General features: G+C 38.8%; 1 protein-coding gene and 1 long non-coding RNA gene across 4 annotated transcripts in view; one reads left to right on the top strand and one right to left on the bottom strand.

Annotated features, from left to right (window-relative positions):
* LOC136340654 (protein Wnt-7b-like) overlaps positions 1-25,407 on the bottom strand; it is a 31,767-nt gene extending 6,360 nt beyond the window's left edge. The window contains exons 1-3 of one of the 2 annotated variants that reach the window (XM_066284891.1): positions 25,191-25,407; positions 13,789-13,886; positions 13,524-13,652 (exon numbers count right to left, since the gene is read on the bottom strand). In XM_066284891.1, the coding sequence (XP_066140988.1) occupies positions 13,524-13,652; positions 13,789-13,886; positions 25,191-25,261 (298 nt within the window). In that variant the 5' untranslated portion in view covers positions 25,262-25,407. Of the gene's footprint in view, positions 1-13,523; positions 13,653-13,788; positions 13,887-22,118; positions 22,394-25,190 lie in introns of those variants that run through there. The other variant, XM_066284882.1, reaches the window with a different exon arrangement.
* On the top strand, positions 1,504-26,729 carry LOC136340698 (uncharacterized). Of its 2 annotated transcripts, XR_010732352.1 has the most exons (5): positions 1,504-1,941; positions 12,821-12,849; positions 26,013-26,184; positions 26,242-26,304; positions 26,437-26,729. It is a non-coding gene; the product is annotated as an uncharacterized lncRNA (long non-coding RNA). The 2 variants fall into 2 exon arrangements; XR_010732351.1 differs by lacking the exons at positions 1,504-1,941; positions 12,821-12,849 and having other exon boundaries at positions 25,592-26,184.
* Positions 26,730-27,881: the final 1,152 nt, after the last annotated feature.

Raw genomic sequence — 27,881 nt, 5'->3', positions numbered from 1 at the left:
TAATAAATATTTAGGTATAGGTTCAATGGGAAGTCAGTGTATGTCCAAATACTTCTACAAAAAAAATCTTTATTTTAATTTTTTTGTGGAATTTTACATTAACAATAGTATTTTTTGGTGAAAAAAAGTAAAGCAAATTATCAAATTATAGCAAATATTTGCCTTAAAATTTATTTCATTTGTGATATATCGTTGGTCAAAAGCCTCGGTGCGAACATTTATCAGTGCAAATAAAAGTAAGTGTTGTTAATTTGTATAGAAATGGTCAAAAGCAAGCAAATGTTGCTAAAAAATTGAATTTAAACAAATTCTTTATCGAATTATCCGACAATATCGAGTGTCCGGGAATACTGATGTAAAAAGGAAGTATGGTAAACCCACAAAAACCAATCTTACTAAGATAAACAAATTTTTAAAATTACGAAGAACAAACCATTGCTAGGATCGAACAAAATTAAGGGTCGTATTTCTGATGAGCTCGGTGTTGCAGTAACATCTAGAATAGTAAGAAACAGGTTGCTTGAAGGAAAATTATATGGATAAAGACCGGCCGAAAAACCTCTTTTATCCAATGGAAATAGACGTGTCCAACTTAATTTTGCACGATATCTTCATTGGATAGAATTCGACCGGAACAAAGTGATATGGAGCGACGAATCAAAGTTTTGCTTTGTTAATAGTGATGGTATCCTGAAAATGTAAGACTTAATCCAAGGTTGAGTACCTCTGGCACCACCTTTATATTAAGACAAAATTTTGTGTCAAAAGCTCACAAATTTGGACTTAATAATAATTATTGTTTTTATCATGTTAACTATGGTTGTTTTATAACTGCTTGAACGTCATTAAAAACCCAGCCCAGTCACCAGATTTAAATGTAATAGAAAACTTGCGGTTGACATTAAAAAATAAAGTGTATAATGACTCAACATTTAACAAAAATACAAGGTAGGGCACCAGGAGCGCCTCGAAGGATACGTCCTTATAAATTATTTTGATCGAAAAACGTTTCTAGAGGTGTACAAGGTGCTTTTTAAAAAAATTCATTTGCACAGGGCGTGCAAAAAAAGATCATCTCGAACATATGGCGTTTTTATTGGAGTGTCCTGTATTTTTTACATATTCGGAATCAGAAGACGGAAATGGTAGCCGTTCGCCTAACACATATTAGGTCTTAAACAGGCACTTCTCGAGGAGTTTGAGAAAATGTAAAAATGCAAGGGGCAAGAAAACATCTTTTTAAAGTGAAATGAGTTGCTCGACCACTATTTTTTGACTATTACGTCTTAAGTGAAAACTATTCTTCACATTAGAATGAATTTTTTACCAAACTGACATGCAAGGTGAGCAAAAAGAGTGGTCAAATTTTGCTCACTTATCATTTACTATAACTTTCTTATATCAAATGGAAAGTATGCATTTTTACGTATTAATTAGAATCACTAATTAATGCCCTTTCAATTGATACTATGCTGTCCTACACCTAGCATTTACCGTTTTTCCTTAATATGAGATTTTATTTAGTTTTCAATAATAACATGAAAGAAAACAAATCATTGCTGGAGTATGCCTTGGATTGGTTGCTATGGTTACAGAAATATCCGAACATCAAAAAATAATAGTCGTTAGCTTATTGTAAACAAGTTTTTTTACCCGAAGGTTTTTAGTGAAATTTCGTAAGTTTATAGTTAAAAATTAGATTACACTTTACAATAGCAAATCGGTTTATTACTTGTGCGTGTACGTGTCAAGAAAACTGTTCACTAGCTTAGAGAGTTTATGCGCAAAAGTATCCGGAGCAGACATCCAAATAAAAGGATCTGTGAAGGGTTGCTCCGGTGCCCCATCCTATATATTATAAGCAAAGTTACCGAAGCTTGGAGCGCCATCACCTCAGAAGACACACGAAAGTCGGTAAAATCGAAGCCTAGATCCCTACAGGTAATCACTGACAACAAAGGAGGACTAATCAAGTATTAGCAGTGCCATATCAATTTTGCTACCCATTTTAATGTTGCAATTTTGCGTTCAGCCCCATTTATGCTTTGATATTAAAATAGAATATAATTTCACTAAAAAAAAAAAAATCGTTTCTTAAGTGTGTCTCATCTGAGGCAAAATGTTAATTTAAATGCTTTTAAAAAATTCAAATTTTAAATAAATGAGAAAAATTATACGGGGTGATTTATTGGGAATGGGACGTAACAAAACTCGAGACGGGAGATATCAAAATATGACGATGGAACCCAACATATTATGCTTTATACCATGTGTGTGTGTATCAAAGTTACAGGGTGTTAAAGATTGAAATTTTAATGCAAAGTTCTTTACTAGCTTTTTAAGTTTTGATGGCATCAACACCAAAACTGGTGTACTTAAGTTTTGTAAGATTCCAAGTAAGAATTTTGATCTTATTTAGACGTAGTCACTAGAGGGCGCTAGTTGCCACCTGCCGCTTTAGTATATTCGGCCATGCTTCTTTGTGAGTGCAACTGAGGTCAAATTCTATTCAATATAATGAAAAAGCGCCTATTTTTAGTCAAAAAATTGACTCTCGTGTAGATACCATTTCTCCCTTCGTTCACAAGATTTTTACCCATGAGCTAATTCAGGTCGGACCATTTCAAATCCTCAAAAACGGTTATGGTTTTGGTTCACTCGCATAGCAATTCATTAATTAACTACTGTTACTTTAGCTTGTCAAAGTAATTGGACTATTTTCTCGACAGTTGTTTTTAAGTAAAAAAAATTAATTTAAAAGTAACAAGGCCAAGATCTAATAACTTATCCTTCAGTGAGATGCGCGCTATGATTTGCATTTTTGCTAAAATCGATTTTATAATAAGACTTATTTTTCACTTGTTAATGACCTTTCATTTTCCTAATGATTGGCAAATTAAATTTTGTCATTAATTAATTTTTTTAATGAATTAAGCAATTGAAATGGTACTACACGAATTAGCTTATGGGTAAATATCTCTTAAACGAAGAGAAATATCGGGATTAAACCACAATACCTTTTTTGAATACAAATAGACACTCTTTCATTGTATTGAATAGAATTTGACCTTAGTTGCACTCATAAAAAATATGAGTAAACATACCGAAGTGATGGATTGTAACTGACGCCCTCTAAGACTTGCCTAAAAATTAAATAAAAATTCTCACTTGGTATTTTAGAAAACCTAAGTAGACCAATTTCGGTGTGGATGCTATAGAAATCCAAATAGTTAATCGGCAACTTGGAAACAAAATTTTAATGTTTAACACCCAGTAATTCTGATATGCGTAACATTGGTGTAAGGCATGTTGGGCCCAATCGTCATATTTTGGCGTCCCCTATTTCGAGTTTTCCCATGCCCCATTACGACCGAATCACCTAGTATAACAAATAAAAATTTTAAAACACTCAATTTTATTATGTCGTTTTTTCAAAATACATATAATGCCTCTGAGACAAGTGATTTTCTTTTAATATCAACTGCATCGTTTAAGCTGTTGGTCACTCTATATGTACATAAATAAATAGAGTGGTTGAAAGGAAATGAAGCGAAATGATCTTGTTTGTCTCGTAAGGCAAAGAGGATTCAGAATGGTCTAGTTATGACGATTGTCATTCCATCTTACTTGAATGTGTCGCAGTTTTTCACCTATTCTTGTCATGACTGTGCGTTTGCTTAATTTCTTTCATTGCATTTCCTCTCAGCATGTGTCCCCGGTCTTACAGTGGTATGCGAATGGAATTGACGGGCAAATAATTTATTTTCGTTGCAGTTTTTGTTCTGATTCTTTTACATTTATACGTCAGCGGACGAAAATGTTTTGCCCTTTAGTAATTTCTATTCTCATGCTTCGAGCGTGTTTAGTGAATTTCTGTTTTTTGTCTAACGGTACTCCCAAATATTTTCTGTCATTCTTTAGTTTAGCGATGTGACCATCTGCCAATAATATTGGGGTCTTCACTTTAATTTTTAATTTTTTTTTTTTTTAGAGGAGAAGTTGATTTGTGGTTTCGCTTGGTATGAATCTGCAGTCGAAAAACCATATAGATTGATCTACACGCTTTCTGGGCTATGAAGTGAATAGGGGTACTGGATGGAGTAAAATGAAACAAAAAATAACAGTTGAAAAATGTAATAAATAACGTAACGAAATTTAACCTAACCTACCCATAGCGAAACTCACCAAACCCTAAACTAAGCCAACCAAACCATTCTTACCCAAATAAAAACAAGCATATAACATAATTGAAAAACAATTAAATACACATGGTAGGTTTGGCTATGGTTAGGTTCGCTTAGGTTTCGTTACACATTGCATATTTCATATATTATTTATTACATTTTTCAAATGTTTTTTTGCTTTGTTTAAACCCTCCCAGTACCCTAATTCACTGCACGGTCCCGAAAGCTCGCAGATACTTGTTTGGAAAATGAGTTAATAAAATCCGTATTTTTTGGTAAAGAATCGCGTATTACGATATCAAAGAAGTTATTTTCTCATAGAAAAGACCACCAATTTTTGGACGAATAAAGTGATTTGTTACCGTTTTTGGAACTTGATGACTATCGATTTGCAACACCCTGTAATTTTTATGCACAAAATGACGTTTCAATCTTAACGCAATGGTGGGTGCTCATTTTCTTCTGGGTGTCTTAAACTCATGGAAAATTTTGAGCTTTGACATAGCTGTAAAAAAGAAATTCATTTGATCTAGTGTTAATTCGATTTACGCATAAATCTTCGCTGCCATAACGATTATTTTAAATGACATTCCTCTTAGTTCAAGCTTGAAATCCTTCAGCTAAACGAAACTCGTTTTTGACTGAGTCCGAAATACCTATCTGCAACGGCAGCCAAGCCCTAGAAGGCCACCATTTTTTTTATCCTTTGCTACCTCACAGGAAAACTATAAATATTCGCTTATTTTAAACTGTTTATGGTTCAAACAAAAAAACCTCATCTGTTTCACGCTTGGAAGTGATTGTTCTTGTGCTTCTGGCAAATGGTACTCAAAGGTTGATTTACTAAATCTTTAATATCGACGACAGGTACGCAATCTCCAATCGTCCGCCCCGATTATTCCAATTTAAAGCCTTTTAAAACAGTCTAAAACATTAGTGCTAACGAGCCCTGTCAACATATTAAAATATGACGTCCAGTTCTTTCATCGATTAACCAGAATTAGCCATTTTCAGATTTAGCCAGTGATCATAAATAATCACGCTTATAATGTTGTCTCCGTAATGGGTCTATTAAGGTGAATATTATATTTCCTCATTGCCTCCTTAATTATTATTGTAAATCAACGGCTTATGAAATTAGGTAGGCAGGGAAAATTAGAGCAAATTGGCAACCGTGCGGTAATTTGACACATGAAACCTCTCCCATTTCCAAGATGTCGGTTGTTAGTAGTCAATTTTTTGATTACTCACGTAAGTATAGCGAATCGGACCGGTTTATTTTCCTTGGGCAAACAAATCACTTTACCGGCTGTTAATGGCCGTCTTAATTAAGATGTAATCGAGTAATTACCACTTATGTTATCCGCGAACCGTAAAAACGTCCGCTGCCCACAGCAACCTTATCTGCCTCCCTGTAATTGAGGCGGTATGCAAATTGTCCCGATTTAATGCTTTTTTTTTTGTTGCATCGCAAATGGCTTTCCGAAAGGTTCGTCGGATAGCGAAATTGTTTCGAGTTGCGTAACCGCAACAAAAAAATAATATCGATAAATCATGTGATGGCAGTGACGATAAAGATCGGGCTAATGAGGCCGATCTCCTCGGATAAAAGGCATTAGAGCTTCCCCGCTGCGCTGAGCGCTCCGTGTCAGCGCATAAACTCAGCGTATGTGACGTGGTTCAAGTCCAGCCGGCAATTTATACATGTTGGTCAATCAATTTCATGTAAACAAGCCGCATTTACACCGGTACTACAAGATATTAGGCCATGTTTATTCATTAGTTTTGTCGGGAAAGAGAGATAGGAGCAGATTACATCCATGTACATGATTTTAAATATTTAATATAATAGTTTTTGTATATGGTTTGTATGCGGTATACCATAACACGCCTTTTATTACCATCTAAAACTAAAAAGTTGTCTTGTGGGTGCGGACAGAATTACCTTACTGCCCATACAGACGTGACTTGTCCGTCACTCCATCCAGATTTAAATCAATCGGACGTTTGCGCACATAAACACCGATTTATTTCAATTAAACTGCGGGCCGATTAAATCTATTTGGCACGGCCGATTTATTATCGGCGATCGCGGATAAATCCGTTTCGTCCGTTTATAGTTCGCGGGTCTTTCTTAACAATAAATAAAAGCCCGACTGGCAGCGAATTAAGATAAGCTTTAAATATTAGTTGTCCACTAATCCGCACTACCTGACGCACCTGAACGCCGTAAATTTTATCTCCTGGGGATTCGAATAACGTAATTTGTTCCCCGCGTTGCTTTGTGTCTTATCCATCGGGTTTAGGTCTATAACAAAGTTTTATCTGTAAATATAATATAAAGTTTAATAGCTGCCCCTGTAGTGTCAGTAATAATTGAGAAGGCAGACTCGTTACGGGCAGATTTTAAGCAGGATTTGCATTCCTAATTAGGCTTAAGGCCCGCGTTTTTTGCCCGATAATCTAATTTATGACTTTTTAATAATTCGATGTCGTTCACCCTACAAATAAGTGCCAAAGAATCGGCAGGTTCCGCTGGAATTCTTCACACAAATCACTTCAAGGCTCTAAAACATAAGAACCATAATAAACGATTGTGCCCGATTAATAGAAACGTTTTGATTGAGCGTTTGCTGGCCTTATCGCTAATTATTACGTTTCGATCAGTGTTCGCGTGTTTGGCGCCGCCATTTTTCCGATCGCGTGACCTCACCGATCGCGGGAAAATCAATTAAAAACGCGCCGTATATCAATAAGTCCTACCTTATAAATCAATTATAATAAATTTTATTTTCTCGTGTTCGGCCGCTATTAATTTCAAATCTCTGGACGTATGCGGTGGGCCGCCGGCTGTTGCGCACTTTCGACCATGAGAAGTTTCTCACAGAAAACGCCCGCCTATTCACATAAAAAAAAAAAAAATCATTACGTTTTCCTGGACTTGCAGGATTTCCCGGAGTCGGGGATAATTCTCTATTCTTGCGTTGTAACGCCGCAAATGCACCGTTGCGAGTCCAGCTGAATCAACAGGCGTGCAACTGTTACAAGTCAGGGCAAAAATTGCGACAGGTCCCATTTAAATGTATTTGAAGAACAGCGTGTCATCCGGCAGAAATCCTAACAGTTGCTTCACTGATCACTCTGCTGAACTTGGACAATATATTGATTACGAGTGACGTCATTGACGAAACGAACATTGACAGCGCTTTCCTTCCACATGTGGTTCTGGTTACAGTTGGCAGATGGCGAGTTCGAGCGGCCACACCAATACGGCAATATGGCCGGCGAAACTTATCTGCGTCTGTCAAAGATGTTACTGAACGTCGTAATAAAACATGAAAGTCGGTCATTTTGCCGCACTCAGTGCGAATCAACACGAATGCCTGAATTTGTCAGCCCTACCCTAACCAGAACCGCATGCGAAAGAAAAAGCCCGTGAGACTTGTTGAGTGAATTGTTTTGACGAATTGAATGGAAGGAAAAATGAAAATAAATGGAAAACTGAAGTCAATATGTTTCGCAGCAGGGTGCGGCAGTTTAGACAGCGCTTCGTAAACGTATGAAATAAATTCATTAATATTAAAACTAACATGTTTTGAAAGTAATTATTGGACACGTGGATTTTGTTAAAATAAAACAATTTTTTTTAGATATTAGTCATATTAACGAAGTCATCGCTGTTCGAGATATGACGTCATCGACCATTTTTTTTTTTAGTGGTAACCGCCATATTTTCATTTCAAATATTAGAGAACAATTTTTTTACAAAATAAAGTGTAAAAATAAATGTGGGGGGAGGGAAACATAACACATTTTTCGAAAAAAATAGCATTGAAATATGCAAACCAATCTTTGTTATTTTTAATATTTTCCGAAAAAAACTAAAACAATAAACAAATGTTCACGGCAACAGAATATTTATTCGTCAAGTCTAAATTATTTTGCATTTCCTCTGTATGATTATTTGTATAGCACTTGCCACTTAAAATTGTTTAAAAATCGCCAAGCTAATCGGAAGGGAAAGAACTGAAATCCTCTGCGTGATCGGATTTGAAGACAAACTGCGTACCCAAAGAGAAGCTGCAGAACGATTCAATACAATTATCCTGATTTACAGCCAATTAACGAAAGCACAGTTTCAAAAGCCGAAAAAAAGTTTAGAGAGTTTAGGCATGTCCTAGATCCAACCTAAAACTGGTCGATCCTCGATGTCGCAAAAGGAAAAAATTAATAGTTTGATGGCAGTGCAAGAAGATCTACATTCCACAGTAAGCAACGTTTCACCTCTCTTTAATAGGGCCGCTTCCATTCTGCACCAGACATTGAAAACGAATAAGTACCATCCACGTACAGGACAATTAATTCATGATCTTTCTGAAGATGATTTCGATCGGCGAAATCAGTTTCACGAACAAATGCAAGAATTCTGCAGCAATGATAAAACCTTTGTAAAAAGAATAAGTTGTTCTGATGAAACCACAGTGACTTTAAATGGCCACGTCAACTGGTAAAATTGTTGCTATTGGACTTTTAACAATTCCCATTGGACGATGGATTTTCATAATTGTTATCCTCAAAAAGTGAATGTTTGAAGTGCCATAATACACGATAGAATTCTCGGTTCTCATAAAGTTCTCATTTAAGTTTTCTTCAAGCCTTAGTCCCAGCGCTAGTTCCTTTATAGCACGATCCAGAAGAACCAGACTTTCTAAACACATATGTACTATTTCAACAAGATGGAGCACCTGCCTATTATGCAGCACCTATACGAGCGCACTTAAACAAATGTTTCCCTAATCGGTCGATGGGGCGAAGAGGAGTTATAGAGTGGTCCGCTCGCTCATCTGATCTGACGCCCCTCGACTATTTTTTGTGGGAATATTTAAGAAGCAAATTATATTCCACTAAGCTTTTAAATTTAGACGATCAAAAAGACGAATAAATCCGACTTAAACTCCAGACTTCATCGACTATGTTCAAAAAGAATTTACTGTCTTGCTTATTGGCAGGCGGCGAATACAGCTCAGTTTGGCCATCTTGTTTAATAATTTGTTTTTTATTTATTAATTTTGTAAATTGAATCAATGCTGTGTTCCTCAAAAAATGTCTTATGTAATTCCCTCATTTCGTTACGTTTGATATTTCATAAAATATGCTTTTTTAATATTTTGAATAAAAAACGGGGAATTTTTGAAAAAATGACCGATGACGTTATATCTCAGATAGCGACGACGTCATAAATATGAGTAATATTTGATTTTTTTTTGTTCTATGAAAGACCTGTGTGATTTTTTCCAAATCTAGGTGCTTTTAATATTAATGAATTTATTCTATACTCTACAAAAGCCCTGTAGAGTTATACAATTTTGCACAAATGCACAATTAGTACGGCGGGGACTCCCCGGCCGGAGCTGCGTCGTCGACATCTTCGGTCACACATAAACGGCCGGGGCCTCCCGGTCGAACTTCAATAGCCAGGATTCGCCAGTCGGACCCGCACATCGGCGGACTAGATCTAATTCCTACAGGTTACAAATTGGATATCAACTTGGAAAAGCCCGGAATTTAAGGTTTATTTAATTGAAATACTAGAGATTTACGTTCAATTTCTTAAAGAGAAACAGCCAGATTTACTTTGTCCGCTTGATCTCTAAAATACGAAATTTAACTACGCGAGAAACGGCAGCGGAACTGGTGCATTTTCCTAAAGGTTGCGAATCCGAATTAGACTTTGATGTCAAAAATAGGGTGAACTTTGACCCTCCCAAGAAGATGGACAGCCACAAGAGACTGCAGGAAGCCAACAACCGGCAGAGAGTGGGCAGCCTGAACAATGCAAACCAGATCACCACTGCCTCGAATTTCTCTAGCTCCGAAAGACAGGTGCAAGGTAGTACTATCATTTCGACAAGCACGGATTTGGTTAATCTTCTCCCAGTACCTTTCAGAATCCATTGATAAATGCCGAAGTAGCGGCAAGGCAAATGCGCCCAAGCCTTGGATCCTTAACGACGTGTTGAATAAGCATAATTTCGAGAATAAATCATTTAAATATTGATAGAAAAATCTATTAATGTACGGATTAATGTACGGTAAAATATCACTCTCCGCACTCGTTTAGTTATGAAGTCGATCTTGCTGTTCCCAGGCTTCGCCCTCAATAGAGGCATATCGCGTGATCAGCCATAAATCTGCGGCACGTAATTAACTACTGGAGACGCGCGTAATGTCACAACGGCAATTCTTCGTATCTAGCGGCGCCACGTCAATCTTCTCTCCCTTCGTTTTCTTCGTCGACTTATAAAAATCCCGAATAAGTGGCAGTAATACCAATGAATGTAATACCAACATTCCTTATTACAATAATAACATGAGAACCGGGGCCATATTTTTCTGCGGCTCTGAATCGATCCACCCGCTGGTTAAGGACTTGTTTATGTTTGTTAATACCGTACTTTATGGCCTGTCACGGATTAAATGGGATAACATGATAATCCTCGAGGTTGATTCTTGTAGAAGAGTAATGATCCCCGTTTAATGGGTAAGGTGTGATGCTCGCAGGTGAAAACAATGGTTATTACGTAAATAACTCCCTCGTGTAATTTGGTTGAGGAGACTTTGATCAACCTGCCGATCTCGTGCAGTTCTTCATTACGGCCGATTATTAACATACCGGGAAAAGTGTCATTTGTCATAAGCCCACGAATCGTTATCGATCCATTTTCGGGACAGTTAATTCGGTGTTTGAAACAAAGCTGATGTAGTTAATCGGCCGATAAAAGTTTCTCTCGGATGCATAATTAATAAGCTTCTCTACCCACTTAGATTAGAAAAACGTGGATTTCCGTTGAATTTGTTGGAATTCAAAACGGTCTGGTATCGAGAAAGCAGCTGAGGGAATGCCGCGCTTTTCGGGCGCATTCCTTCTTTGCATAAATTTGCCCCGGAACTTCGTTAAACCGGCGAATTATCGTTATTCGTGCTGATCGTTATCTCTCTTCGGCATTTACATCAACGCACGATGGTTTAAATCGTATCAGAGGAAATGCGCTTTTTTTGAGGTTCCAACAATGTTTTCTAATGAAGCACGCGCGAACTTTTAACTGCAGAAAAACCGTAAGGCCCTGAACCATTCCGTGGCGTTTCACCAAATTCTGCAACTGGGACAATTTAGGGGCAGTTGCCTTCTTCAACTGCCCGTTAAACCCTCCGCGATGCATTCCATATTAAGCATGAAAATTCAGGGTTCTAATGATTTTTTTTTACGGTAGAAAAACTGGATGATAATAGAGAATTATCATGAATGAACTGTCCCAAATGTGTTGCTTGTTTAAGTCTTATTTATGTCGGCGGTTCTCATAAATTGCAGCGCGGCCGTTTAAACCCATCAGAAAGGTGTTTTTGAGCGGTTCGAAAACCCTTATGTATTGCCCGGAAGGATTCTCGAAACTTACTGGGATGATTTCCTTACCCGTTATAGCAAAGCTCATTTTGTAATATTCAATAACTGTTCAGTTACGTCACGAGATGCTCGTCAAAACTCTGATCTACAAGTTCCCGTTGCTGACTCAAACAGAGGCTTTTGACATCTTCGGCTATACTGAGTAACAGTTATTTCTGATTGGCGGATGCCTTAGGTAACTTTAAGTTTCGACTTCGATTAGCAGGGATGAAGCCGGCTAAAACAGTTGGCCATCGGCATCTACAAATGCCCTCTAATTATCTACTTTAGGTGTGTCTTAAGTATGTCGCAAAAACATTTTGAGTCTCCCAAAAATAGCCCCTAGCGCCTGCTGGGTGACGTTACATAAAGCTCAGATTAGTCAGCTGAGAGAAAATAAATTGGTGCATGGCGCCATCTTGCATCAGACCAGATCAGTTCACAAATCTTCGTTAGTTCGCACGATTGACAGTGACGTTTCAGTTCTATTTGAAAAATTGTGTATTTGATGTTTAATTTTCTCCTAAAAAGTTAATACAAAATTAGCCAATTTTGCGCTTAAATATTAGAAGAAAGTGGTACCATAAACATACGTAGAAGACTGGTGATATGTGTGAAGAAATTGCATCGGTAATAGATCATTTGGGATCACAATAAAAGTGTGAGTGAACACTCATTAAGGCTAAGTATAGATAGGAAAGCTATATTGAGGTATTTCCATGAGAACTGTATTCCCGATTTAATGTCCCCAAAGTGACTTTTAACCGGACAATTATTGCAGTTAACCGAACACTGCAAAGCGGAGTTCGGTCAGAGCGACAAATTTTACCGCCAATGTTAAATACCTCCAAAAAGCTTTGCTGCGTGGTATAAAACTTTTTATTGCATGCGTGTGGTATAGTACAACCTTCAGCTCGCAAGTACGAGCGGTAAAGTCATTTTATCGCACGCAAGATGGAAAAATTATCAAATGTCCTGCCGGACTTGATAGGTTTCAACTGCCAACAGTAAGGCGTGATGCGCTTCTGGCAAATCTCACTCGTCCTTGAGATGGGGCCAGTTGGAGCGAAGTACTCGACATGTACGACTGTTTTTAAGGCACTGAAGCTTTATTATTTTTTGCCTTTTTACTCCATTGATGTTTCTGTACAACCGAATTAATTACTTATCCTTATCTAATTGTTTGTTGTTTTAGGTTTGATTGCTTGGTGGCCTCATGACAATGTAAGTAGACCATGCAAAATTTCTTTCCCTCTTCAACGATGATTAATGGTTCAGATGAAAATCTGAAGATGTTCGCACGCAGCCGTAAATTAAACACGCGCATCCATTAATTAACGTTTATTTTCAATATTGTGAATGCGCGCTAGTGTGGGTGAATTCGCCTTTTCCAGCTACCATTATTTATTGCCACCGCGGCAATAAATCTTTATCTTCATTAATTAAACGACCATTTTATTTTTGTTGCGCGACGTGCTCGCGAACCTCCGCGGTGCGTTATTTCGCGTATTCCTTGTAAACAAGTGTCCCGATTTTTTACGCGCAACAAGAGAAGAGATCTCCGGTAAATTGGCGTTGACTCACGGGATGCCGCGGTATTCCGGTCACATCCACCGCGTCTTTCTCTCGTTCCCATTGTTCACGAATAAGGCATATCAAGGGGGCCTATCAGTCCTATCAGATATAAATTTGTTATAATAAGTTGCGGCTGTGGGCATACAATAACTTTAATCGGCCCACATTCGTCCGCTGGCGAAGTATAGGATTACGTTGTTATAATTAAGAGGCGGCTCGGATGTAGTAATGCCGTATACGCCGTGTTTGCAATTTGCGATGGCTCAAATTACAATTAAAAATTGAATAAAAACGACCAATAAACCAAGGGAATACCTACATACCAACTATGACGACATGTCCGAAAGAAGAAGGATTCTCAATTCCACTACAATTCCACCTGTGGTGTCTGAACTGGTGCTTGCACTCGTCAGTGGCCATCCTAATGCCGTCACCAATGGCGACCATCGCATCTAAAACATCAAATAAACCTCGCTCGATATTCACTACTTATTTGGCAGATAAGTAGGGTTAGAAATTTGATATTTGCAGAATTCCTAACTTCGCATGGCCGGAAAATTTAGTTATTATTGCTTAATCATCCCTTACCTGGTGAAGATCGACACATGTCCCTCTGCCTGGCCGTCAACCCTGGTATTCTGGAGCAAAACACCTCCGCCCCCAGATTGAACACCCCGTATACTATCCTACAACAATGGACGATGGTGAATTCCCCCTACCGGGTGCAATTTAATGAGAACCGAAATGAAGAACCGTTAAAACAATTAAACGGTCGTTAAATGCGCATTTTGTTGATCGCGTTTAACGAGAGTTTTAACGACACAAATCTAGGTTTATGGTGTTCGAATTGGCACTTAAATTCGCTATTGATGGTTCCCTGTCTAAAATGCTGCGTCTGAATCAGAAGAATTTTTTTAATACGAAAGCTGTCAATAAACCTCATAATTAGCGATTTCAAATGTCGGAGCACCCTCTGACGAAAAAGACGTAAATTAAAATAAAGCGCAACCGCAACCAATCAATTAATTGCATTTTGACAAGGGTTACTCGTTGTTTTTTACATTGACTTCCTTCCGCCGGGCCTGCGTCGTTGGTTAAAATTGCGAGAAGTTTCTTCAAATTCTTTCCCTCCCAGATAATTCCAATGTCCGATATTAGATGACGCTGCGGTGTTTCTTTCAAACATTGAAACCACTGACGTTTCATGACAATAAACGCACGCTCAATAACATCGACTATATGGAGGAGCGACTGAGACAGCACTAGTTGGGGCACATTTTGCTGCAGCATAATAAATGTCTTTTCACCTCCGGACGATCATCAGTATCTTCGCATTATAATCGATTGCTTTATGAGGTCAGATCTTTTTCAAATGAATCGTTACACCGCCTGGAGGTGACCGAAGCCTTGCAATTGTCCGCTTGCAAATAAATAATTGAATTGTTCCTGCTAATTTATTACCGAGCGGCCCAGTTTTGGCATTCGCTAATAAATTGCCGCCATTAATTTTCCTTGAAATTTTCATAAAACATACAAAATAATAATAATAATGCCGCCGCATGAATAACGACATTAGAGCGTGACCTTTGAGGGGCGATACGATTGGTTGCTTCCTTGGTTTTATTGTTCTCATTGAGAGACAAACAAAGAAATAGGCGTGAACTAGGACGAGTGGCATTGGTGGACTGGCGTGAGTAATGGTCAGTTTGTATGATAATGTTCATTGCCGACACCCATCTGCGCAATAGAAAAAAACCACACACACATCACTATAAGTGATTTATTGCTCATTTGCATTCTGTGGAAAAAAGCACGCCTGTCTGGTTGATCATATAGCATTCATTAATTAGACTCTTGTTTTAATTTTAATTCTCAGTTCGTCAAGGGGAATCGGCACATTTGAACTCGTGCGAACAGAAACTCGGAAATTTGGGTACCTAAAAAGTATTCAAAAAATTTTAATGCTTTTTGGAAAAACTTTCGGTTCGATAAACTAGCAACGGTGCAGCGTCCAATTGACCAGCTGCCAAACTGCCTCACTGCTAGTTCGACATCATCAATTCCATAGCGAAAATATTAAAAATGATGAGCAACGTTGCCAGTATGTCCAGGATTTTTCCTGGAATACAATCTCGTTATAATGAATTTTCAAGCTTCAATATAACAGGTAGCCCCACAACAAAAAGCTTATGCGCTTCTTCATCTTCATTCATGTTAGGCCGTGCAGCTTGAAAATATTATTGCGGTATTATGCAATATTTGGAATTACATGAGGATTATGCATATCCAAGAAACGTCTTTTCACCTCTCTTAGGTGGTATTTTACCCAATTTTATAGTTGTTGCACTAGGAAAAACTTTTATTTAACGCCTATAAATATATCTGCAGCTCGCGATAAAAAATCGAGTATTACGGTGTCCAGTGATTTGCCGGACAGTTTGGAGAAATGACAACACTGCAGCACTCAGCACTGTCTCGCTATCAAGCACCCTCTTTTTCAGTCTGACGTTGTATTGAGCAATGTCAAAATATTAAACACTGTTGCCGGTGTTTGATTGATTGTCTTCTTAGCGACGAAAAATTTCATATTGTAGCTACAGTGTAACGTGTAAATTTATGAAATTTTGTGCTTTTCTTCTTCTCTCTATTTGGGCTCGACAAGATCTCCATTTACACAAACTGTCAAAAATCGTTACTCTTGGGAAATTTCAAAGAAGAAAATTGTAACCATTTGTTTGCTGTACTGGCGCCATGAGAAAAGCGACGTCTGCGTAATCTCTTGAGGCTGCAGCTCTAACGGCATTAGCGTCTAATTATCTCGGGAACTGTCACCCGTCAAGCATTATCCTTCGCCACTGTTTCGATAAAATCAAATCGAATTTGCATAAACGTATCAGGTGTGTAAATAAGACTCGATAACCTGCATTAATCAAACGAGCTGCTGTGACATATTTATATGAGTGAGGAGAGCGAAATTAATAATTATTCATCTGCAGGTTTTTTCTCGGTTACAAGAGCGCTCTTGGGTAACTGTAGTTGTGAAGAAAACCACAGATTAGATATTCAAAGATCGTTGACTTAAACAAGCCGCCCGAGCAATGTAAACGATAATTTACATGCTACCTATCCCAAAAATTAACATACGCCGCCGCTACGAATAATCAGCCTCAAATTGGCCATTAAAATAGTTCAACCCTAATAATCGGAATTATAATGTAGCGATATAAACGGCCAATTACCTTAAAGCCTTTGGATTTATGGGCTTATTCTCTTTTTGAGATATTTATGGGCGGATTCGGATTCTTGCATGGGAATGTCGTCGGTGCTTTGGATCTGTCAATTGTGGCGGCCGCGTTCGGGTAAATCTCGTCAAATATGTTAATAATAATTATTGTTTTGATAGTGATCACGTAAATACTGTGAAATAATGGTGAAATCCCATAGAAGTGAGTAAACCTAGGTTGTGGGTTGTGCGAAGAGCCTTAGTGTGCGCTGCAAAGGTGTGGGGACGGAAAGAGAAATCCAAAGTTATTGAGTCAGCTGAACGCGCCCATCGTACTCTCGATCAGTCGGAACTAGAGGACAACAGCGGCGCAGGAGTTGCAGGAGATATCTATTTCCTTTGGAGGTATACGAATTGGTAACAAATGAATAGCTGTAACGAGAATGTGAAATTAAGAGTATGGGAAGAAATAGTATTATTTAGAGAACATTTATCTCCCATCTCAGTGAATAGGAGGTCGCTTGCTCAGGTATCGGTTCATAGAACCTTTACCCTTTGTTCGTGGATAATACAATCATTGCGGGATGACACAATGAGACAAGAAGAAAGTGCATAAGGTAACCTTCAGCACCACTGTCGAACTGGAACCAACAGGTGTTTTCTGAACAGTGCCCGTATTGCTCATTGATTAGAGATGAGAACTATTGCGTGATAGACCACACAGCAGTGACCAGTGATCGGTGTGCTCAATAGGACAAGAAGTCCGCACGTTCGGTTGTAGAGAGGTTGAAGACGACTGACGGCGAGATGATGTCAAACTGTCTCCATGTCTCAATATGATAAGTTTATGCATCTAACTATCTAAGGCACGAAGCTTACACACAGCCCATTTATCACTTAAGGCGGGTCTGGAGGGTCATTAACGTTAATTAGATGTAAAAGTAAACGGTAATTAGTGCGCTTATCGCCCTCGTTTGTCGGAAACGTAACAAGCCGGCGCGTTCGTGTTTTTAAAACTTGCGCATGGTTACATGAAGGCATTGCTTAAGTACTTTCCATTTACTCAAACACATTCTTTTCGGAATGAAGAAAACTAAAAACAGATACGTTGATATCGTGTCCTTGAGACAATAAACCTCGGAATCTCTTAAAATATCCCTCCTTCAGTCATGTAACGAATAAAGTTGATGTTAGATGGCGCTGATGAGCTTCTGCCACATTTGACAACCAACCATTTGAATCAATTATTTTAGTAATAGTGGACTAGTGTAGATGTGGGGTACGTTGAAGAGTAACAGAGACGGCGCTTGCGCGGGCAAAAAATTTTAGTCGCTAGTGTCAATGGATTTTTACTGAAAGGTATGTTACAGGGCACACAATTTAGAGCACGGGAAAAATACATTCTCATTGGATTAATGAACGATTAATATCAATGGTCTAAGGGCAAACATAATCTACCCTTATGGCTGGAAACGTTGTAAGAAAACAACTTCCATTATCTAATGTCAGATTTATCATAAAGTGGCGTCAGAAGTAGCGCATATGCGTGCTTGCGTCACAATCATCCTTCCTTACTGGGAATCTATGTCTCGGAGAGACGAACGGTGGACTCGACCAGGAACGTTTCTTTATTTCAGTTTAATTCAATTTTTAAATTCTCCGCCACTGTTTTAACTTGACAAAAAAAGGGCCTACAGTTAATTTCTAAGTTTATTACCCCTGACAACTGTCGATTGCGGTGACCGCATCGTAAATAAACCGTAAAAATTGACCTGTTTTGTTCTACACCTGGACCTACTTAAGCGCTATCTTATATAATACCGGTTTATTTTTTCGGCCAGATAACGAGGATTGTCTTGAAGGACGGTCATTAGCGGCCTCATTATCGCGATGGCAATTCAGTGGAGCTAACTGTGGTGTGTAGCAGTTGGCAACGCTTACATTGTCGTATCAGAGAGAGCCGTTTCGCGAAATGCAACTTGACCGTCGAATCATAAAATTCGAGTCGATGACAGCACCGCCGGGTGGTCCCTGTCAAGAGTTGTACCCTCGACGAGAACCCCCGCTGATGGGTGGGGCCCACCGACGTCTCTCGTTGAGTTTAAGAGAAAAAGACATTATTATTACATGTGAAGCGGAAAAAACACCGAGTCAAGGAGCCTAATATAGATGTCGCCATTATTTGAAGACGTCACTGCAACACTTGTCAAAGTCAGTGTGAGATTTTTACGAGGGCGTTGCATCCTTTTTTCTTTTCGTTCCGTTGGTGAAATCAGTCGATTGGTATGGGTGGGATCAGTATGAGAGGCAACATCACATTTATTTTCATAGAAGGAAATTGCGCTATGTGTCTGTGCGTTAGAATGGCCACCTGTCGTCACCCACGTTTGGCCAGATTGAGATAGTGGTCCAACAGTCCATGTTATCTGTCAAAATCAGATAAAATGCCGTTCGGCTGTTGTTCATCATCTCACCAGTCATTCCATTTGTCAACTGCCACGTGATAAAATCTGTATAGAGGGTGTGAATGAGCATGTGTGCTCATATAAATGGTCGCTAGATGGGGACACATTATTTTGCGTTTTTAGAGTTCACTAGATGGAGCCTTTTTCTCAATTATTTCAGATTTTTTTTTGCCAAAGAAAGAACTGTGTCGAAAACTCGAATCCGCATCATCGGACCTTAACAGGTTTCGCGATTATTTCAAGAATGCCACTGTCCCTCTCGATGTGGTGCATTTCTTATGCAAGAATGAAGTTCAATTTTTTACGTGTTATCAGTTGACAAGAGACCGTTTCTCGTAGTCAGGCCCTGATTGGATTTTCTCTCTCCTCGAAACAGAGATGTTTGCTTTATGTATCTATTCGTGTAGAGCTAAACGACTTCGTATAGGCACTAATAAGATACGAGGTTAATAAATTATCCTCGAGACGCAGCTAGAGGTCTTATTTTTTTAATAACTATACAGCACTCCCGCCGCTTTGATCGCAGTCACTCTAGCGGACAGCAGATGAATTAAACAAATAATATTCAATTTTATTTATGGGTTTTGAGGAATTAAATGTCCAGAGGGGCACACTTTTTCCGCATTGAAAGCTTTCTCAATTACTACACGAAATTAGATGGCGTTGGCGCACCTCAATATCGCAGCTTAGATCACTTGACTATCTCTCCGGTAATCCGTGAATGAACGTAAAACATTTCGAGAGGCCGTTCATTAAAAATCTGCCTACATGGTAACGGAGTGGTACCGTGGTACCACTCGGTTAAGAGCCAACTAAAGGCGATCGGCAACGTTGTCAATAGGTACTGTTTTGAAAAATATTTGACACTTGTTTCGGCGCTTTTACATCATCAGGAATAGCTATTTTTTTGATCCACCGTATATGGGCCATCTTCTCTTTACTCCACGAATTTAACCAAACCTATTTGTTGCCCATCGAGTGACAATCCTGGGTACTTTCGATTCTTCTATAAACTTTGTTTATTGTTTATAGGGTTCCAACTGGCAGCTAAGTGCTTGTCATCGTTTTCTAGGCTGCAAAGATTAATTAAAAGCAAGACCTCGCAACACTTCATTACAAGATTGATTCGGCATTTACTCGGAACGGGGACTGAACGTCCTCCGCGGCTTTATACTGTTAATTAAACGTTTTCGATTCTGATTATAAAATTGTTCACACCTCGGAGAAATTTCGTGTTGTTATCAGTAGCGGGCTTAATAGACGCCATTAATTATCACTCAGGCGTTAAAATTCTTACATAATGCATTTTACTACCGTGTGACGACGGCTACCTGAATACCATCGGCCAGACGACGATTATTGTTCGTCGATATTTTGTTTGTTACTCATTTGTCTCAACACCAGAGAGATTATAACGGTCTACGCACATCCCTATCAAACAATATAGCGGCATATATCGAAGTCTTGTGTTCGAATGTGACGTAATAGTAATTGACAAACTGACAGGCGTCAGTTTTGCGTTTGACAGTTGAAATATGTATGACAATTTGCGTCATTCTCTCAACGGTCTAAAAGAAGTGAACGTAGTATTATTTTTTACAGTTTCCTCTCCCCTTTTTGAAAAATAAAACACTACTTCGTGGTGGCGAATTCAAGGAGATGATGTCAGCATTACCTCTTGCCTCTTATACATGATGACTGTGCTGACGTATGCTGCGTCTCGCCGACAAAACCGTGTAATAAGGCCATTAATGCGTGGCGATCTGCAGCCCAAAAAACGGCACCCGTGTCAATAGAATGTCGCCAACTTTTGACTAGGGGCAGACCTTCTGTTCGTTGTTCAGTCATGCAATAGATCGGCAAATATTTGCATTAAGGATGCTTTTGTTTTTTCTGTCAAGTGGGCACCACTTTAAAACAAATTGGCGCACGCATCCAATTATTAAGTGAAAATGTACCTTGGAGGCAATTGGCAGCTGATAGACGTCATTGTGTGCGTCAGATGTGTGTGCTTCAAATGGCGATAGTAGGAAAAAACACAATCGTGCAAATAGGAATTTTTTTCAAAACGATTCCAGTGTTGAAATTTGCGTGGAATTCCACGCTAATCTTCAATTCAAATTAGTTTGTGGAACTGTAATTAAGTCGTCAACGAAGTGCTGAAATAACTGATAAGTGAGCGGTAACAGTGAGCTGTCAAAGTATTCCAAATTATTGAACTTGAAGGATAAGAGTAAAAACAGATCGTCATGATGAGATTCAAAGCTGCGATTTTTTTCAATTTCGGTGTTAACGTTGAAAATTACTGATTAAACTACAAATGCAACTGACAACTGACAGATGTCAATTATGAGGTTCCTGGCCGTATTGACACTTCGATCTGAAGTATATGCATTGTTTTGAACGAAATTAAAGCAGTGACACAATGACAACAATGTTGACAAGTGAATCTGATGCATCTCTGAAAATGTGACCAATCATTGACTGTTTTCGCTTGTAATCTTTATAGTTAGAGAATCAAAGTTTCTATCACGTACAGACTGCAGGGATTTATGTTACAACGTCTTTTCTCAGCTATCTATTGCGTCAATAAACGCCTACAATGTGTTATTTTCGGGGCGGGTGCACCAAATATTTGCTGAAACGTCATTTTCGAGATTAATCACATAATACTCCGATTACGCGGCAGTAATTGTTTCTCGTGAATCGAGGCCTTGCAAGGACTTAATAGTGACAATGACGATAATGATGATGCAGTGTTAATTCATTGTAAACCAATTAAGGCACATTAATTAGGAAAGGACTACATCAGTTTTCCCCGAAAATTCCTGCTAGAATTCCACATTCTTTATTTATTTTATGTCTTTTTTTAAATTTTTCAAAGTGCGAAACTCGTAAATAAATTGTGGACGTTAATAACGTGAGTGCATTAATTAACTCGAAGTGACAGGAAACAGCAGGACTTAATCAGAGTTGTGCTAATCGCACAAAAACTAACATGAACTAGCCTGCCATTGCCTAACTACTAACACTATGTGCGTCTTTGTCTTTCGCATTTACCCCATGTTATGATCCTTGACGTTCGACACTACAAATCCGAATATGTCTGACGCGTTAAGAAACCACTTAACAGACATGTGACTCAAATGCACCGATGGGACAGTTGGAACTGATGAATATCCAGGAGCATTTCAATCAGCGATAGATCAGATTTGAATGGAGAAACTTACTTGAATTGCTGCAGCAGAAGCACCAGGAGTACCATTTCCTTGAGCAATCGGTGCCCCATCAGCACCATCGGCTCCTCAAACTCGCACATCACTGAGTATGCAAAAACGCATCACGCGGATTAATTTATTCGCCCGAAATGTGAACTAGCCGAATGAGATTCATCGTGGTACTAGCAAGTACCCAACGGAACATGAATTTTTACTGTTTTCACTGTACACTTTTAGGGCCGATCTTTCATACCGTTTTGCATCGGTACCACTGATAACGACCTCGGAGTAACGGGACCGCAATAAAAAAATCAACGTTCCCTTATTAGTTATTTATTGTTATTTATGATCGCTTCAGTGCGATAAGTCAAATAGCATCATTCGTAATAACATAGTGTAAATCACATTAGGCAAATTATTGTTACTTCGCATTGGAAGATACCTGCGCTCGGGTTCTGTTACTAAATAGCTACGTAAATGATACATTTTTATGCGATAACGTGGCGTAATACATGTCGCCGTGAGTACGACACATTGTAAATTTGATGCACGTGCTACTTGTTTTCCGTTTTTTTTTTTGGTATAGCAATAAAAAATGTCGATAACAGAGTTCGAGATAACGAAAGAGTGCGGCAATAAGCTTTGATTTTCCTTCTAAATTGACAGTCATTGTACGTCTTCTGTCATCACCGCCTTAGCCGTAAACGTCTTTTGTCACGTGCCGGCCATGTTAATTCTAACTATAAAAAAAGTTAAAATAAAAAAAAATATATATAAATCAAGAAGATGACAGGATAGCTCTGCGACTGCTATTTGTTTTATTCTGACATTTGACAAGTTGTCAGTTATTGTTTCAGGTTGCCTCCGTTTGTCAATCATGTTCATTTTGGTCACTATCGTGATCGAATAAAGCTTATTTCTCAATCACGTTTTCGCTTCTGGTACATGCCAATCGTGTCGTTTTCGGCTAGAATTCGGTCCAACAAAATGATATTTTTTAACTATCTGTTGTTTCATTATGACGTTTGACCATTTTTTTCAATCCCGTTTGAGTCTGTGACAATGAACTAGAAAAACAGGATGTAGGCGACGTTCCGTTAAAAGCGAAGCGATATTTCGATCGAAAAGCCGCGAAGTATTAGTGCTCCTATGACAACGTCATATTGGCAAGAAATTGTGTTAACGCCACTTTCTCCGGTGTCACCGCCGTGGATTAATCTGTCATCCGCCAATGAGGGGCCTCAAATCGTAAAAAATTATACATCCAGTCCTGTTTTTGTCCGTCACGCTTCAGCCATATTGATTTCGACTAAACTTCAATGTAAACAAAATTACCAAATTTGTGTCGTCTTTTGTTCTATTACGTTTGATCATTTTTAACTTCGCAGTGCGACAAGTGGTGCGCAAAATATGAACGTGTGAAAAAGAGAATAATGTTTATATCAATTTTGACATAATATACTCTTCAGGGTTATGAAGTTTTTCTCGATTTTCTCGATTTTTCTATGTTTCGCAGCACCTTCATCGGCAACCGATTTCATCGATTAGGGATGTGCAGAGATCGTTCTTTTCAATTGTGGTTTAACTTTATGGTGGATTTAAGCAGGCTCCGGTTTGACACCAAATTTACCGTCAAATTAAAGCAAAAATACATATGTATATAGTCGACCATTTCGTTAAATTATAGTGGGACTACATGCGTCCAGATGCCAAGAATTTGACAGTGATTTTTTCACCCTAATTTAAATTAAACGTCACAAAGTTTGACTGAGATGTGACAGCTAGACCCATTGACTTTGAAACATTTGTACCAAGAGGTATCAAGTTGAGTTAACCCAGTATCATCGCGATAACTTTGTCAATGTTTGACACACGGTTTCTGGCAAAAATTTTGAGAAAACTCCCTATGTCAACATACACGGTTTTTCAAAAGTCTCGAACGACTTAATACCCCAAAAAGTTTAATGTACAGGGGATATTTAAGTGTTCTCGATTAAATGATGAAACAGGCAACGTTGCCAAGTACATGCTTCTTCCCTAAACATAAAAACTTTCTTGTTTCAAATCAAAAATACTCATGATATTGTCACGTCAAGCCTGCGCTCTGAAAAAAAAATCGACGCAGCCGACGCTTGCGGAGCGACCTGTGAGTCCCCTGTACTTATATTCACTTGTTTTTCATCAGCAGTGCAACCAAAAGCGCCCCTATATTCCACGTCCATAGTTCATTTTGACTATCGTGCCTTTCTCACACTGATTCGCGCGCCTTTCCCCGATCTACCGCACACTTTAGCGAGACAAAAATACACCTAAAAGCCTCTCATGATCATCATCATCGGCATCATCCTCATAATCTTGCTGTCACCCGCATTGTGCCGCCTTCACATCGCTCTCTTTACGATGTTTGACGTTTCATAAACCGGTGTTTGTCCACACCATTAACGAGGCCTTTGATGGGTTTGGAGAAATTCCACTCGCACGTAAAAAAACGAGTGAAAAGTGGAGCGATGTTTCAATAGAGATTAACGATAGATTAAATTCTTTATAGTAGATTTATGGGCTACGGCAAGAGGTTTTATGCTGTAACCAAAAGGAAGATTCTTGGTAAGGGTTGGTGAAATCTAGCTGAGCAACGTCTGTAGAATGTGCAAAGTTCCTTGAACAACGCTTTGGAGGGTTGCGGCGCGCTCCTTATCGGTATATTGGCCTGAAAGGATCGCGTGAGGGTTTAAATTAGGAAAGGAGGAAAGTGTGTTAAGGAAGTTTGCCTTTTGACGCCATATTCATAATATTCGGTAATATACAGGGTGTTCTATGGCTTAAAATCGAGTTTCAGGCACTTTAAGGAACACTAAGAGAGATGGGCATAGGTATATGGAAAATATCTGTAGGGAAATCGATCTTAATGCACAACAAATAAAAGAGTATATATAGAGTGTTCTATACGAAGAGATTGAGCTTTAGCGGGCTAAACTCAACAGAAGTTTTTTTCCGATTTTCCGAAATCCCTCAAATTACTGAACCACTTCCTGGAGTTTGAGCGGTCCAAAAGCATCCAAACTACACGTAATGTTGGTTGCATACCTAATGTTGTGATAGCACGAGAGCAGCAGCACTAGTGCCCTGACGGCGCTCCATCCGTCCCTAGGGAGCATGCTGAGCAGCTAAGGGCCTGGTCAGAATCATGGCATCACCTCATATCCTCACGCACTTGACACACCATCAAAACACAAAAACGAACAAAAGAGGGCGCCGCGGTGCCGGGTCCTTCCCGTGTCAGCGATTCGAAATTGACTAAAAGAGATACATGCGGACATGAGAGATATAGTAGAAGAATATACGACGGTCAGGTTGATCTGGTCTCATGTCCGGCGCGCGGGCCAATCGGATCGCGGCGCACCCCCCTGACGCGCGGTGTGAACGCGGCCGTAGATTATGTAGGTGCTGGTTATTGCGAACCGAATTACTAATAAATAAATAACGTGATACGCGCGGTAATACAATATTGTGAAAACTGGTTAGCGGTAATAAATTACTGCCGGTAGGTGCGAGCGGAAAGAGGAGTAGTCAGTCGGTAATTTGAGGTGGTATGCGCTTGTTCCGGGGTACTATCGCCGCGCACAGTTTTGTTCTATCATTCCTCAAAACCACAAATCATCCTGAAATGATGCAAAAATATGCAACGCAGCGTCGATTTTTGATTTGTCTACATTTATTCCTGTCGTCCTTATCTTGCCCGGCAATATTGCCCATTCTTACACGGAACTGACATTTGTGTTTGGAAACTATGGCGTCGTCCCGATATTGAAAATTCTCTTTCGCTAACTTAAACCGATAACAAATTTTAAAGCTTTCGGACATACTTAGTGGTATTTAAAAATGTTCCACACTTTTCGCCCTTACCAGCTCATCCACATGTTAACACCAGTAGATACTAGTTTTTCAAAATTATTTCATCGTAATCGGACGTTTCAAAGCGCGAGCCAATCGGAATCCAGCAACGTTGCCCTAATGACAAGCCCCAGCCCAACGCAGCGCGAGCTTAGCGCAATTCAGGACGCAAATGACGCAATCACAAGTACTTAACGTCAGTTTTAATTATCGAAGCCTTATTTCTTAATAAACACTGTTTTAGTGCTTCCCATATGTCTTGGCGCTGACTCAGGAAAGCACCAAATTTGGCTTATTTGCGCTACCAGTAAGTAGAATGTCAGTATTGAAATTTATCATTTTGAATTTTTTGAATGGAATGGTTTAGGTTCCTTTCAATTTGATTGTTGCACCACCCTGGACTGTAGTTAATAGATTAACAATTTTTATATTTTTACAGGAAAAACTCACATGAAAATCAGAGACGTAGAATGGCGCTCTAAGACAATTTATGACAAAATTTTCCAGTCAGGTTCCACCCATGTGAGCCGACCTTCATTTATTTGTAATTACCTACAAAGTGTGACACCTTATTAAGTAGACAGAAGATTATGTTAATTCCGTTTTGGTACGACTTCGGTACCGTACCTTTGGAACCGTGTCTTGAGACGTGGTTAGTTCTAGTTAGTTCATCCATGGCTTAACACATACATACCCACAAAATTGGGTATAAACTGTTGACTCAATTAAATCTTAAACACATTTTTTTGTTCCCTTTAGTTACTCCTTTGATACGACTATGGTTTCGTAATAAATTTAAACGGTTCACTAAGTTGGCTAAGATTGTAAACTAGTAAAAAGGCAGTGGCTCAGCGTTCTTATAAATGCCGCATAGAAACGCTATTTTTTTAACCGTCATTAAGCTTTTATTTTAGCCTGCTTTTGGCCATATTTGATATGTCACTGGATTTTCGTCGTAAGATGTTTTTCTGAAGACTTGGAAGCTTTTAATTTTAAAATATAGAAAAGGCAGTGGCGTAGTTTTCTTATAAATGTCGTACAGAGATGCCGTTTTTTCGAACCGTTATTATGCGTTATAATTAAGCATAAAATATTTTTATGAGCAGTTCACTTTTTATATCAAACAGTGGCAAACTTGAGCAAGAAACGAGTGGAAAATGGATAACGTACTAGTTTTAATCAATTTCTGTAACCGCCCGTGGGTTTTCTCAGTGCATTTGCTCAATCTGTTGCCCGGATTTTTTAAAGTGAATTTTACGAGGCTTGATATCTTGTTTCCTGAACTATGACAATTTTTCTGTGATCAATTGCACTAGTGATTTACAAATAACACTCAATCCTATACGATTATAATACCATAATTGCAATCGTGTATACAGCCCATTATACCCATAGGCTGTAGTTCCGGTGTTTTGTCCCAGAATCGGAAACAGTGGCACAAAAATCACTTTCGATTGTTCTATGTTTCGGCACTGTTTGCCGCTATTTTACCACACTGTCTGCGGCTATTGTTTAGTCACAATATAACACTAATTATTGGGTATATAAGGCCACTCAGGCGAGACTATTGTTGCAAAACCCAGCACAGAGAAAACCGTAAATTAAAGGGAAAAGCTGGCTCAAGAGCGATCATATTTCATTGCATTTGCCAATAATATTTACAACCTTTGGGAGGTTTTGAAGAGGTTTTATGACGCTCATCAATTATAAGAGATTCCGAGGCGTCTTTATTAGAACTATATAGGTGTAGAGTTTGTCTGCATCTAACAAGCTTATAAGCTTCTATGGTGGGTAATAAATGGTGAATTGGGAATGACCAATGAATGGACATAAATTCAAATTATAATTTCAATAACTTAACGTCCGGCCAACAGGCGCGAGCCA

The sequence above is a fragment of the Euwallacea fornicatus genome, chromosome 1 (genome assembly GCF_040115645.1).
Source record: "Euwallacea fornicatus isolate EFF26 chromosome 1, ASM4011564v1, whole genome shotgun sequence".
In the NCBI taxonomy this organism is placed as follows: Eukaryota; Metazoa; Arthropoda; class Insecta; order Coleoptera; family Curculionidae; genus Euwallacea; species Euwallacea fornicatus.
The sequence above is the reverse complement of the archived record's forward strand: the minus strand, read 5'-3'. Positions and strand labels throughout refer to the sequence as shown.